This window comes from Ovis aries, chromosome 25, assembly GCF_016772045.2.
Source record: "Ovis aries strain OAR_USU_Benz2616 breed Rambouillet chromosome 25, ARS-UI_Ramb_v3.0, whole genome shotgun sequence".
Taxonomy (NCBI): domain Eukaryota; kingdom Metazoa; phylum Chordata; class Mammalia; order Artiodactyla; family Bovidae; genus Ovis; species Ovis aries.
This window is the reverse complement of record NC_056078.1, coordinates 764,710-779,454: the sequence shown is the minus strand read 5'-3', so window position 1 is coordinate 779,454 and position 14,745 is coordinate 764,710. Positions and strand designations below refer to the sequence as shown.

The 14,745-nt window shown below is 48.9% G+C and overlaps 1 protein-coding gene and 1 long non-coding RNA gene across 3 annotated transcripts in view; one reads left to right on the top strand and one right to left on the bottom strand.

The window, feature by feature from the left end:
- Positions 1–1,305, bottom strand: part of RAB4A (RAB4A, member RAS oncogene family) — a 50,427-nt gene extending 49,122 nt beyond the window's left edge. The window contains exon 1 of one of the 2 annotated variants that reach the window (XM_027962123.3): positions 1,084–1,305. In XM_027962123.3, coding sequence (XP_027817924.1) covers positions 1,084–1,114 — 31 coding nt within the window. In that variant the 5' untranslated portion in view covers positions 1,115–1,305. 2 annotated transcript variants of the gene reach the window in all.
- A 12,182-nt stretch (positions 1,306–13,487) lies between these two features.
- The window catches only part of LOC132658658 (uncharacterized), a 73,205-nt gene continuing 71,947 nt past the window's right edge, over positions 13,488–14,745 (top strand). The window contains exon 1 of the long non-coding RNA XR_009598576.1: positions 13,488–14,066. This is a non-coding gene — a long non-coding RNA (uncharacterized LOC132658658). The remainder of the gene's footprint in view (positions 14,067–14,745) is intronic.

The window sequence follows — 14,745 nt, the reverse complement described above, 5'->3', positions numbered from 1 at the left end:
AAATGCCTGGGTGCTTGAGGGGCCTCAGCCACAGTCCTCTTACAGGCATCCTGGATCCCTCAGGGCCTGGGCACTTGTAGACCAGTTAATGCCTCCGTGCCTCAGGTCTGAGTCACATTTCTTTTTAACATACCTTCAGAGACCATATTCCTTCAGAACTCCAGCCTGGGTTTTTTTTTTTTTTAATATTCACTAGTATCATAAGTGGATTAACACTGTATCCCCCAATGGACTAGCTTGCCAAGACCAGAACAGTGCAGGAGGGTACCTTGCACTGTTGGAAACCACACCAGCCCGTAAAGCCGGTCCACACCTATCTGCTGACAGAAAGGGGCAGCACGCCAGGGCACACGGAAGAAGACATGACGAATTTGACTAGAGGTAATGTTTTTGAACTCGAGCCCCTCCCTGGGGCTGTAAAATCAAAATCAGACTTAATCTGAGAATGCCCAATCTCAGAGTGACTCCAGACTGGTAAACACTAGTAAACCTTGATACAAAGCAGAGATGTACTCTATTGTTTATTTTTACCACGCAGGACAAAAACACACAGATTATGAATTGGGAAGGCTTTCGTTTATTTAAAAAAAAAAATGTCTGCTGGCTGCCTTCGGGTGTGAGTGCTACAGAAGAAGCAAAGATCAAGCAGAACAGGCTCTGCTTCCGAGGTGTTTATAGTCTTGCAAAGATACATTTATAAACAGCCACCATACAGCTTGAAAGGTCTCGGAAGGAAGAAATGCCTGTCCATAAGTCCTTGTAATTTGCGTGCAAAGGAAGGAATTTCAAGCAAGGAAAGGTCAAAGTGGAAGAGTCGAAGAACACACTCAACTGCAGGCGTCGTCCCAAGTCCTTCACATCCCTCGCTGGGGACAGCATCGCAGTCTCTAATGGGCTTCCCTAAACCCTGAACTAACATCAGACCAAGAAACGGAAACCCTACCGGCAAGTACGCGGAGAAGCAGCAGGCAGACCCTCGGAGAAGCAGATCACATAGCCGGGCTACCCTCGGGCGGCCGCGCCCCAGCACTGGGATCCCGGTCCCCACGCCCCCGGCCCCGGCCCGCGCCCCCCGCCCCGTACCGTAGGTCTCGGACATGGCCGTCTGCGACATCTTGGGAGCGGCTCCGCCTCTCGCGGGGCGCCGCTGCGGCTCCGCCGGGCCGGCGGCAGGGAGGCCGGGGAGTCGGCCGCGCCTCGGTGGGGAACGCGAGGGGCAGCGAAGCGGAGGAGGGAGGGGCCCGCGGTCCCCGCGGCAACTGCCGGCCCCCAGCTGCTGCGGCCCCGCCGGACTGCGGGCTCCGCGCAGGCGCACGGCCCCGCCCCGCTGTCCGGGCGCGGAGGGGAGGGGAGGGGAGGGGCGGCCGGGAGGGGAGGGGAGGGGCGGTGGGGAGGGGAGGGGAGGGGCGGCCGGGAGGGGAGGGGAGGGGAGGGGCGGCGGGGAGGGGAGGGGAGGGGCGGCCGGGAGGGGAGGGGAGGGAGGGGCGGCCGGGAGGGGAGGGGAGGGGAGAGGCGGCCGGGAGGGGAGGGGAGGGGCGGCGGGGAGGGGAGGGGCGGGGCGTCGGGGAGGGGAGGGGCGGGGACCCGGCGCTCGCTGGGGGCGCGCGGGGAGGGAAGGGGAGGGGAGGGGCGGCGGGGAGGGGAGGGGCGGGGCGTCGGGGAGGGGAGGGGAGGGGCGGCGGGGAGGGGAGGGGAGGGGCGGGGCGGCCGGGAGGGGAGGGGCGGGGCGGCGGGGAGGGGAGGGGCGGAGACCCGGCGCTCGCTGGGGGGCGCGCGCGGGCCGGCTGGGGCGGGGCCGGCCGTGGGGCGCAGCGGAGCCGGGGCGGGGCGCAGCGGAGCCGGGGCGGGGCGCAGCGGAGCCGGGGCGGGGCGCAGCGGAGCCGGGGCGGGGCGCAGCGGAGCCGGGGCGGGGCGCAGCGGAGCCGGGGCGGGGCGCAGCGGAGCCGGGGCGGGGCGCAGCGGAGCCGGGGCGGGGCGCGCGGGGGCGGGCGGCCCCTGCGGTGGCTGCAGGGGTGGGGAGCCGTCGGCGGCCCGCAGGCCCGGAGGTGACCGGGAGGGGCTGGGGGTGTCCGGGGCTGAGCATCACGGTCCGCTCCCGCACAGAGGAGGCTGAGTGCCCGCCTCGGAGAGGCAGGCCGCCCTTTGCCAGGTGGGCCGCCTCCGCAAAGACGTGGCCGTCGTCATCTGGGGCACTCGGCCAACGAAGGACTTCCTCTGAGCTGCAATGATCAACCCGGGTCGGGGTGAATGTGTAACTAGGCGGCGGCGGCCGCAGGTGTCCAGCGGGAGGCCAGCGCTGCCGGCTGGGAGGCAGGCTGACCTGCCGGGGATGGAGCTTTCACTCCTGACCCGCGGGGGCCTCGCCGGTGGGGCTGAGCTGGCGTCTGGGGAAAGCTGACAAAATCTCAGGATGTACCTGTGCCGAAGAGTCCCTAGAAAACTGTAGTCGTCGCCCCTCCGCACTCCACTTTAGGGGAATGTGGCTTTGGACAGGAAGCATCTCTCGGCGCTCAGCCGCGGGTGCATTTTCTACGGGTAGGAGTCGTTGGTTGAATATTTTGATGTAAAGAGCACAGCTGAATTCAGGATCCCCTTCTGTTGTCAATGTAGTGATAAACAGGAAGAGATTTTGGGGAATTTTGCTCCATTGGAGCATGATAAGGACCACGTGGTATGGTATAAGACTCAACCTTGTTCAAAACACACAGTAGAATACTGAAGGTATGCCCTGGCTAAGCTCCCAAGTGACTTGGATGGTGAGGGTAATGCCAGAAAATACATTTTATTCAAGTCCATTTGAGTCTGTCCTCCAAACTGGCATCGGTCCTTCCCTACGGTCATCCCTCTCCTCCCCAGCGGCTCTCTGGCTCTACATGGTTCCGCTCTCTGATTCTCCTAGGAAAGAGATACTCTGCTTCTACATCACAGAGGAGTCCTCCCCACGACCCCTATCCGCTGGGGAATGTGGTTCGGTTCAGTTCAGTCACTCAGTCATGTCAGCCTTTTTGTGACCCCATGAGTAGCAGCACGCCAGGCCTCCCTGTCCATCACCAACTCCCGGAGTTCACTCAAACTCACCTCCATTGAGCCAGTGATGCCATCCAGCCATCTCATCCTCTGTCATTCCCTTCTCCTCCTCCCCCTAATCCCTCCCAGCATCAAAGTCTTTTCCAGATGAGTCAACTCTTCGCATGAGGTGGCCAAAGTACTGGAGTTTCAGCTTTAGCATTAGTCCTTCCAAAGAAATCCCAGGGCTGATCTCCTTCAGAATGGACTGGTTGGATCTCCTTGCAGTCCAAGGGACTCTCAAGAGTCTTCTCCAATACCACAGTTCAAAAGCATCAGTTCTTTGGCGCTCAGCTTTCCTCATAGTCCAGTTCTCACATCTATCTATACATGACTACTGGAAAAACCATAGCCTTGAGTAGTTGGATCTTTGCTGGCAAAGTAATGTCTCTGCTTTTGAATATGCTATCTAGCTTGGTCATAACTTTGCTTCCAAGGAGTAAGCATCTTAATTTCATTGCTGCAATCACCATCTGCAGTGATTTTGAAGCCCCCCAAAATAAAATCTGACACTGTTTCCCCATCTATTTGCCATGAAGTGATGGGACCGGATGCCATGATCTTAGTTTTCTGCATGTTGAACTTTAAGCCAACTTTTTCACTCTCCTCTTTCACTTTCATCAAGAGACTTTTTAGTTCCTCTTCACTTTCTGCCATAAGGGTGGTATCATCTGCACATCTGAGGTTATTGATATCTCTCCCAGTAGTCTTGATTCCAGCTTGTGCTTCTTCCAGCCCAGTGTTTCTCATGATGTACTCTGCATATAAGTTAAATAAGCAGGATGACAATAGACAGCCTTGACGTACTCCTTTTCCTATTTGGAACCAGTCTGTTGTTCCATGTCCAGTTCTAACTGTTGCTTCCTGAACTGCATACAGGTTTCTCAAGAGGCAATGTGGTAGGAACTGTAATTCTCTAGGATTGTTTTGTATGTATCCCTGGTTCAGTAGCTGGAACACATTTTTGCTTTCTTCAGGTTAGGTTTGATCTACACTCCTGAGTATAGTAGTCTCACTCTGATTAGAGCTATTTCAGAAGAAAGAGAGTGATCCGTTCTTTACATTTAAGCGTTCTTGTCAGGAACTTCTGTAGATGATAAGAAAGAAATCAATGAGTTATTGAAGCTGGACCTGATGAATTGTGAAGCCTGGACAGGGTGATAGAAATAAAAATTAAATGACTATTTAAAAAATGAGAGCAGTTTTCCTTAGAAGACGAATACTTAGTTGGGCCTTCAGGAAAGATTGTTTGTTTTGGAAAAACCACCCAGAGAAGCCATTTTTGTTTTAGTTTGCAAATATAAAGCCAAACATCACAATTGGAAGGGGAAATACTCAAGAACTGAGGTTTGAAGGAGCCAGGCTTACTTCAATAATAATGTGAAAGGTGATTGCATCTCAGGAACTTTTGAATCTTCGAGAGAAAATACGTTTCTCCTAAGTGTTCTTGGAGACTGCTTTGATTCTGAGGTACTGATGATTGTGTGTAAGGGAAACTTACCACAAAATTAATTTGTGTTTTCTTCAGCTATTTTCTCCTTTCTCCTCACGGAAGGCTTCCATAAGCCAAGGCACACTGGAGATACTTCTGAGGGAAATGAAAGGAGAAGGATTTCTTCCAAAATAGATACTGCCTCCTCCTCAGGTCAGTGGACACTTTCCTTTTTGTTCCCTGACATGCCTCACATTTAACAAGCAATTAGGAGCTTTGGAGACTGCCAGGCTTCCAAAAAGTCCTGTTCCCCAGGACTGGCAGAAGCCCACATGGGCGGGGGGCGGGGGTGGGGAACAGTGGGACAGACGGGCTCCTAGGCACAGGGCCGGACCTGGAACAGTGGCCTAGTCCCCTGGAGGGGACCTTAGAAAGATCTAGGGATGAGAATCCTGCACGACCCTGACATTTTGGGGAGCAGTGACACCGGGAACAAAAGGACGTGGCATCTTGGCAGTGCCAGGCTTGGCGGAAGGCACTGGTCACGGTCTGTGTCACAGTGACTTTCCTTGGTAACCGGAACTGAAGAACAGGAGCCAGCTTGTGTTTGAGTGTTTGGGGAGTCAGAAGTATCTGGATGATACTGTGAGAAGGCGCCAAGTTCTCCACGGGTTGGTGGAGTCTTGAAAAGGTCCCGTAGTTAAACACTCAGGCTGGTGACACCTGTGACATATAACTCATATTTTTAAGGTGGAGGAGCCTGCAGAAGCTGCTGGGCTGGTTTGCCTTCTAGGGCCAAACAGGGCTACCTCTGTAATGGGATATGTGTGGTGTCAGGGCATATTCAGTCTGCATGGGCTAAGTCAGCGATAGTAACAGACAGACGCCAACACATCTGTGAAGGCCATCTCTCCCTCAGCCTGCCTGCCCAACTCCCTCGTCCTGGCAGAGACTCAGCTCTGCAAGCTGTTGGCAGACCCAGGCTGACCCAAGGCTCAGCTGCACATGTACTCCCACCATCTCTGGGGCAGAAGAAGGACATGGTGCCACATGATTAGCTTGTGAGGACCAACAGGGAGCTGACAGAATCACTTTCATTGACATTTTACAGGCCAAAGCAAGTGATGTGGTTACAGCTCAGGCGGAGAGCACAGTGTCATTCTTGCTCCAGGAAGAGAGAAGAGGGTTGTGGAGAGACGTTTCCCTGCCCTCCCCTGCCACTGCCATCACTGGGAGCTCTCACCTGCAGGCAGCTCATTCTGCTTTTATTTTGAACACTTGCACTGAAGTGTAGCTGACATTTAAACTACACACCTCAATAGTTTTTGGTGTCTGTGTATGCCTGTTAGTGCTACTTGGATGTCCCTGCTTCCAAGCCTTTAAGTTGGACAGAGGCACTTTTTAATGGTTCTGTTTCATTTGCTTTTTGCTTATTAGGAGTAAGTACTTGTGAGATTATGTTCGTGGTTGTTTTAGGGTCTTTAGTGGTTGTTTAGTGGTTGTTTTAGGTCTTGGGGCTTCCCCGGTGGCTCAGATGAAGAATCTGCCTGCAATGCAGGAGCGCTGGGTTCGATCCCTGGGTTGGAAAGATCCCCTGGAGAAGGGAATGGCTACCCACTCCAGTATTCTTGCCTGGAGAATCCCATGGCCAGAGGAGCTTGGTGGGCTACAGTCCATGGGGTCACCAAGAGTCAGGCATGACAGCAGCAATCACTTCACTTCGCTTGGGGCTTCACTGGTAGCTTGATGTTAAAGAGTCCGCCTGCCAAGACAGGAGGCACAGGCTCAGGGCCGGGTCTGGGAGGATCCCACATGCCGAGGAGCAGCGGGGCCTGTGTGCCGCAGCTATTGCGCTTATGCTCTGGAGCTCGGGAGCCACAGCTAACGAGGCCAGAGCTCCCTAAAGCCCTTGCTCTGCAACAGGAGGGGCCCCCGCACTGAGCAGCCCTCACACCGCTGCTGGAGAGTAGCCCCTGCTTGCTGCAACTAGAGAACAAGCCTGGGTAGCAACGAAAACCCAGTGCAGCCAAAAATACCATAAACAGCACGTTTTCTGAAAGGAAGAATTTTGTAGTAAATTCTTTCCCTCGTCACTGTCCACTTTCCAGTCCCAGCAGCTCACCCCTAACTTCCCCACCCACTGTGCGGTACATCTTCTGCCTCACATTTCTTATACACCCCACACATGTTGTGACTAGTTTTGCTTTAAGCAGCCAGTTTACTCTCTTTTCAAAACTGTGATAAAGTTCCTCTCATGAAATTGACCATCTCAACCGTCTGACTTGAAGAGTACAGTTCAGTCATTCAGGCCCTCTGTGACTGTGGGGGATTGGTCTCAGCAGCCCCTGTGGATATCCAAATCCATGGATGCTCAACTCCTTTGGATAAAATGATGTGGTGCAGTTGGTCCTCTGTTTCTGTGGTTCCACAGCCACAGACTGAACCAACCACAGAGGAAAATTTCAATCAGTGGTTGGTAGAATCTGTGGATGTGAAACCCATGCCTATGGGGGGTCCACTGTATACTTATTGAAAAAATCCGTATATAAGTAGACCCATGCAGTTCAAACCTGCAGTGTTCCAGGGTCACCTCTATTTACAGTGTTTAGCCATCACACCCTCCATTCACAAAATTCTTTCCATCTTGCAAAAATGTAACTACACCCATTAAACACGGACTCCCCTTCCCCTCAGCCCCTACCTCAGACAACGACCTTTCCATTTCTCTGTCTACAAATTTGACTGCACCCTGTGAATGCAATCACACATTTGTCATTTTGTGACTGGCTTATTCCGCTGAGCATCACGTCTTCCACGCTCATCCCTGTTGTAGCACATGTCAGAATCTCCTGCCTATATATTCCACTGTATGTTTCGCCACATTTTCCAGCAAATTCCTTATTCAACAATAAAAGCAAGCATTTCATACTGAGCCCATAGGTAGCATATCTAGGATTTCTCAGTCCCTAGTGAGAATGCAGATCTCCACTGCTGTGATTCCCCTTTTGCCCAGGACTTTCCTAGTGGATCTTGAAGCACAGATCTGCTGGTGATGAGTTCTTTCAGCTTATGTATGTCTAAAACCGTCTTTATTTCATCTCTGTTTTTGAATATTTTTGATAAATTTTTATTTCTAAATTAATGTGTTTTTCCCCCTATTAAAATGTTCTCTGGCTTATGTTGTTTCTGGTCAGAAGTCTGCTGCCACTCCTATCTTTATACCTTTGTAGGCAAGGTGTCTTTTAGCTCTGCCAGTACTTAAGATTTTATCTTCATTTCTGGCTTAAGCACTTTGATTATGATGCGCTGCAATGTGCTTTGGTGTGGTTTTCTTTGTGGATTTTGTCCTCCAGTTTCATTAAACTTATTTAGGTGTGTGTGTGTATGAGTTTCTAGTTTTTATCGGATTTGGAAGTTTTTCAGCCATTATTTCTTCAGATATTCTTTCTTCCCCTCCCCTTCTTCTGCACTGATGACTTAGACCACATATATATTTGAATTTGTTCCAGTTAATGGCTGCTCTGTTCATTTCTGGCCAGTCTTTCTTTCTGTGTTTCATTTTGGATAATTTTTGCTGCCCCGTCTTTGAAGTCACTAGTCTTTCTTGCAGTGTTTCATCTGCTCTCAGTCCCATCCAGGGTGTTTTCTATTTCAGACACTGCAATGTCATCTCTGGAAGTGGGTCTTGGGTGTGTGTGCACCACGTTCAGCACTTGGCCTCTTATCCTCACTCGCTCCCTCACTAGTTGATCTCATCTGGTCGCAGGGCTTTAAATATCTTGCCAAGTTGATCCTTCGAGATCGTCCTCTTGCCTTCTGTATGCAATCACTTACTTGATATCTCTCACTTAAACAAGTATGAGGTTTCTTAATACCCAGAAAATAAAACCCAAACATCAAAGTTCTCAACACACCCGTGCCCTCTGTGGGCTTTCCTGCCTCAGCACACGGCAGTTTGCTCAGGACAAACCCTCGCAGTCCTCGACCCCACTGTCACTCGTGACTGCGTTTGACCCTCAGCGAGTCTCCTGGGCTCCACCTTTATCATCTTTGCTGCCCCTCCCCATGTGCCCTCTGCTCCTTACTGGCCTCTCTGCATCTCTCCTGACCGCCCTGCCTTCTACTTTCTATACAGCTGCTGGAGCAAGCCTATTAAAATGTAGAGATGCTTTTGAACTGTGATGTTGGAGAAGACTCTTGAGAGTCTCTTGGACTGCAAGGAGATCCAACCAGTCCATTCTAAAGGAGATCAGTCCTGGGTGTTCTCTGGAAGGAATGATGCTAAAGCTGAAAGTCCAGTACTTTGGCCACCTCATGTAAAGAGTTGACTCATTGGAAAAGACTGATGCTGGGAGGGATTGAGGGCAGGAGGAGAAGGGGACGACAGAGGATGAGATGGCTGGATAGCATCACTGACTCGATGGACATGAATCTGAGTAAACTCCAGGAGTTGGTGATGGACAGGGAGGCGTGGTGTGCTGCGATTCATGGGGTTTCAAAGAGTCAGACACAACTGAGTAACTGAACTGAAGCAAAACATATAGCTTATTAAAAAGCAGAGACATTACTTTGCCAACAAAGGTCCGTCTAGTCAAAGCTATGGTTTTCCCAATAGTCATATAAGGATGTGAGAGTTGGACCATAAAGAAAGCCGAGCACTGAAGAATTGATATTTTTGAACTGTGGTGTTGGAGAAGACTCTTGAGAGTCCCTTGGACTGCAAGGAGAGCCAACCAGTCCATCCTAAAGGAGATCAGCCCTGGGTGTTCATTGGAAGGACTGATGCTGAAGCTGAAGCTCCAATACTTTGGCCACCTGATGTGAAGAGTTGACTCATTTGAAAAGACCCTGATGCTGGGAAAGATTGAAGGCAGGAGAAGAAGGGGATGACAGAAGATGGGATGGTTGGATGGCATCACCGACTTAATGCACATGAGTTTGAGTAAACTCTGGCAATTCATGATGGACAGGGAGGCCTGGTGTGCTGCAGTCCATGGGGTTGCAAAGGGTCGGACAAGCCTGAGTGACTGAACTGAACTGAAGCAAAACATAAAGAACAATCCTTTAGAGCAGCTGATACTGGTGGGGTTGGGGGGGTGATCATGCTCTGCTCAGAACTCTTCCTCTCATCACTTGCCAGGGCTCTATGTCTGCCCTCCTCTGATGCTCTCCTCCCACCCCGTAGTCTTTTGGGTCTAATCACACAGATCTTTTTGTTGTGTCTTGAACACACCAGGCATTCTCTGGCCTCAGGGCCTTTGCACGTATTCTTCCCTCTGCCTGGAATGCTCTTGTTCCAGACATCTCCATGCTTATACCTCCAGAACCTTCATGTTTTCTGCTTATATGTCACCTCACTTTCAGGCCCTCACTTTCATCTCCTACTTTGTCCCCCCCCCCCACACACACAATCACAGCATTTACCCTGTGCATGAATTATTAGTACTAATATATTGTCTGCTGTCCTATAGGCTGTAAGCTCTGTAAAGGAAGGGGATGTATTCATCTTATTTCCTGTTCTGTCCTCATACCTAAAATAGTACTGGTCACATAGCTTCAATAATTAAAAAGCTGTTGAATGGGGAATGACTGGAATAAAACTCAGAAGCTCTGTATTAATTTGGATTAATTTAATATAATGAACTTTATTTTAAACTTGTTGATTTATGGGAAATTTAAAAGTCAGTGTTTTATATGCCACCATGTAACTATGGAAAGATTGCAAGAAAGCCATTTGAAAGTATCATCTAATACTATTTATTGAGGATTTAAGCATCAGATGTAGTGTTAAGTGCTTTACATGTATTATAAAGCCCAATCCTCACAACAAACTCATCAGGTAGGTATCATCACATTTTGCAGGTCAGGAATTAAAGGTCCGAATGGGTATGTATTTTGCCTCAGTTCTCACTGCCAGTATGTAGCAATGTTGGGATTTTTCTTGAAAGCCAAACTAAACTAGACGTGTCTTCCTTTTACCTATAATCTGGATAAGAGGAAAAAAATGCAGTATAAAAGCAATCAAAAACACAGAAGCATGACTTGAAAAGGCATTAAATTGTTTCAAGTAGGGGAACCTGAGAAAACAATGCCCCGTGTGGGGGCTGTCTCTTCCCTTGACCCCCACAGCACCTGCCCAGGTAGCGCTTGTCACCCTCCTTTACAGCCAAGGATGTGCCAGTCCAGGTTTGCTTGGGCACCACCATGTTGAATGTATGGAGATGTGAGAGGGAGAGTTTATGGGAGCACTTCTGGTTGTGAGACAGAATAGACACTGAAGACCGAGCTCAAGGCTTTGGACTTCCCCTAAAAGCACACAGACTTGTTGATCTGACCAGGATATATGGCCAATGCTGTATATGAGTACACAGCGGACAGTGTTCAGGTGAGGATGGAGCTGTGGGTGCAAGGCCGTTCCCCACCTTCATCTTTTTGTTTGAAACTTACCAGTGAACCTTCCATTAGTTCTAATGGTAGTGCTTCTCTGCTTATTTCTGTATTTAATAACACTTGTATTCAGGGATTATTCATGAATTCTTTTATTTTTTTTTCAGAAGAAGATTTTCTGGTTCCTCTTTTTATTATATTTTCTGTATCAGATTAACTATCTGCCTGATACTACAAAACTTTTTTTTTCTTTCCATTTTTCTGATTAAAATACCATGGAATTATATTTATTCTATTTTTCTATTTCTTTTCCCTGTGTGTGTGTATGTGTGTGTGTGTGTGTGTGTGTGTGTGTGTGTGTTAGGGGCTTCCCCGGTGGCACTAGCAGTAAAGAACCTGCTTGCCAATGCAGGAGACATACGAGATACAGGTTCCATGCCTCGGTCAAGAAGATCCCCTGGAAGAGGGCACAGCATCCCACTCCGGTAACCTTGCCTGGAGAATCCCGCAGACAGAGGAGCCTCGAAGGCTATAGTCCATAGAGTCGCAAAGAGTTGGAAGCAACTGAAGTGACTTAGCACGAATACATGTGTGTGTTAGTTGCCCAGATGTGACCGTATAGACAATACTGGAGTGGGTTGCCATTTTCTTCTCCAGGAGATCTTCCTGACCAAGGGATAGAACCAAGGTCTCCTGCATTACAGGCAGATTCTTTACTGTCTGAGCCACCAGGGAAGCCCCTTTCTTTCTATACTATGTTTCAAATCAAATGGCCTATTGTTAGCCTGATTTCTTGCTTAAAAGATGGTTTGCAAAACCAAGTGCTTTTTAAAAATTTTTTTGTTTTGTTGTTATTTTGGATTTTCTCCCCAATCACCACCAAGCTAATTTTACCTGAGTTTTCTTTTTTGGACTCATTTATTTTTACTTTAATCAGCTTTGTGTGCATGTGTGCTAAGTCACTTCAGTCTGTCCATGGACTATAGCCCGCCAGGTTCATCTGTCCAAGGGATTCTCCAGGCAGGAATACTGCAGTGGGTTGCCATGCCCTCCTTCAGGGGATCTTCCCGACCCAGAGACTGAACCTGTGTCTCTTATGTCTCCTGCATTGGCAGGTGGGTTCTTTACCACTAGCATCACCTGGGAAGCTGTTATCAGCTTTCTTGTTGTTCAGTTGACCAGTTGTGTTGACTCTTTAGAACCCCAGGGACTGAAGCACACCAGGCCCCCCTGTCTCTCACCATCTCCTGAAGTTTTCCCAAATTCTTGTCCACTGCATCAGTGATGCCATCCAGCCATCTCATCCACTGTCTTCCTCTTCTCCTTCTGCCCTCAATCTTTCCCAGCATCAGGGACTTTTCCAATAAGTTGGCTGCTTGCATCAGGTGACCAAAATACTGGAGCTTCAGCTTCAGCATTGGCATCAGCTTTATTCAGGTCATCGTCACTGTCGTTTAGTTGCTAAGTCATGTCCAACTCTCTACAACTCGATGGACTGTAGCCCACCAGGCTCCTGTGTCCATGGGAGTTTTCAGGCAAGGTTGCTGGAGTGGGTTGCCATTTCCTTCTCCAATAATCAGCTTTACTGAGGTATAATTTACATGCAACAAAATACATCAGTTTTATATACAATTCAATGAGTCTTGACAAGTTTTATACAGTCGTATAACAACCAAGGGAACATTTCATGCAAAGATTAGCACAATAAAGGACAGAAATGGTATGGACCTAGTAGAAGAAGATATTAAAAAGAGATGGTAACAATACACAGAAGAACTGTACAAAAAGATCTTCACGACCCAGATAACCATGATGGTGTGATCACTCACCTAGAGCCAGACATCCTGGAATGCCAACTCAAGTGGGCCTTACACAGTGTCACTACGAACAAAGCTAGTGGAAGGAATGGAATTCTAATTGAGCTATTTCAAATCCTGAAAGATGATGCTGTGAAAGTGCTGCACTCAATATGCCAGCAAATTTGGAAAACTCAGCAGTGGCCGCAGGACTGGAAAAGGTTAGTTTTCATTCCAATCCCAAAGAAAGACAATGCCAAAGAATGCTCGAACTACCGCACAGTTGCACTCATCTCACACGCTAGCAAAGTAATGCTCGAAATTCTCCAAGCCAGACTTCAACAGTACATGAACTGTGAAATTCCAGAATTCAAGCTGGATTTAGAAAAGGGAGAGGAGCCAGAGATCAAATTGCCAACATCTGTTGGATGATCGAAAAATAAGAGAGTTCTAGAAAAACATCTGCTTCTGCTTTATTGACTACGCCAAAGCCTTTGACTGTGTGGATCACAACAAACTGTGGAAAATTCTGAAAGAGATGGGAATACCAGACCACCTGACCTGCCTCCTGAGAAATCTGTATGCAGGTCAAGAAGCAACAGTTCGAACAGGTCATGGAACGACAGACTGGTTCCAAATTGGGAAAGGAGTATGTCAAGGCTGTATATTGTCACCCTGCTTATTTAACTTATATGCAGAGTACATCATGTGAGATGCCAGGCTGGATGAAGCACAAGCTGGAATCAAGATTGCTGGGAGAAATATCGATAACCTCAGATATGCAGATGACACCACCCTTCTGGCAGAAAGTGAAGAACTAAAGAGCCTCTTGATGAAAGCAAAAGAGGACAGTGAAAAAGTTGGCTTACAGCTAAACATTCAGAAAACTGAGATCATGGCATCTGGTCCCATCACGTCATGGCGAACAGATGGGGAAACAATGGAAACAGTGAGAGACTTTATTTTGGGGGGCTCCAAAATCACTCCAGATGGTGACTGCAGCCATGAAATTAAAAGAAGCTTGATCTCTGGAAGAAAAGCTATGACCAACCTAGACAGCATATTAAGAAGCAGAGACATTACTTTGCCAACAAAGGTCCATCTAGTCAAAGCTATGGTTTTTCCAGTAGTCATGTGTGGATGTGAGAGTTGGACTATAAAGAAAGCTGAGTGCTGAAGTATTGAAGCTTTTGAACTGTGGTGTTGGAGAAGACTCTTAAGAGTCCCTTGGACTGCAAGGAGATCCAACCTGTCCATCCTAAGGGAAATCAATCCTGAATATTCATTGGAAGGACTGATGCTGAAGCTGAAATTCCAATAATTTGGCCTACCGATGGGAAGAGCCGACTCATTTGAAAAGACCCCGATGCTGGGAAAGATTGAAGGTAGGAGGAGAAGGGGACAACAGAGGATGAGATAGTTGGATGCCATCACTGACATGATGGGCGTGAGTTTGAGTAGGCTCCAGGGGTTGGTGATGGACAGGGAAGCCATGGGTCCATGGGGGTCACAAAGAGTCGGACACGACCGAGCAACTGAACTGGGCTAAACTTAACTGAACAACCAACAGCAACCATCATATATCGTGATGCCACCCTAAAAGCTCTTTCCTGCTTTTTCCCAGTCCTCTCTAGGCTGATTTTTAAGAAATTCTGATAGAAGATTACTGGCTTTCCTATGGGAAAATATAATTTGTTCTGTGAAACTGCAGAGCAGGCAGGGCAGATTTTCCCACTGTGAGGACACCTGCCTTACCCTCCATCTGCAGCCTGCCCTCCCTCCTCCAAACTCAGAATTTTCTGTTGGTCTCCACATCTATTTATTTGATGTGCAAATAAAACTGTGCCAAATAGCACTTCTATTCCTCTATGAATTTTCCAGGGCTGTTGTGACAAAGTATTAATTCCATAGACTCGGAGGCTTAAATAGCAGGCGTTTATTGTCCCCCAGTCTTGGCAGCAACACGACGGGGATCAAGGTGTGGGCAGGGTTGGCCCCCTTTGAGGCTGTGCAGGGGGATCTGTTCCCGCTGTTCTCAGCTTCTGGTGGTCATCAACAACCGCC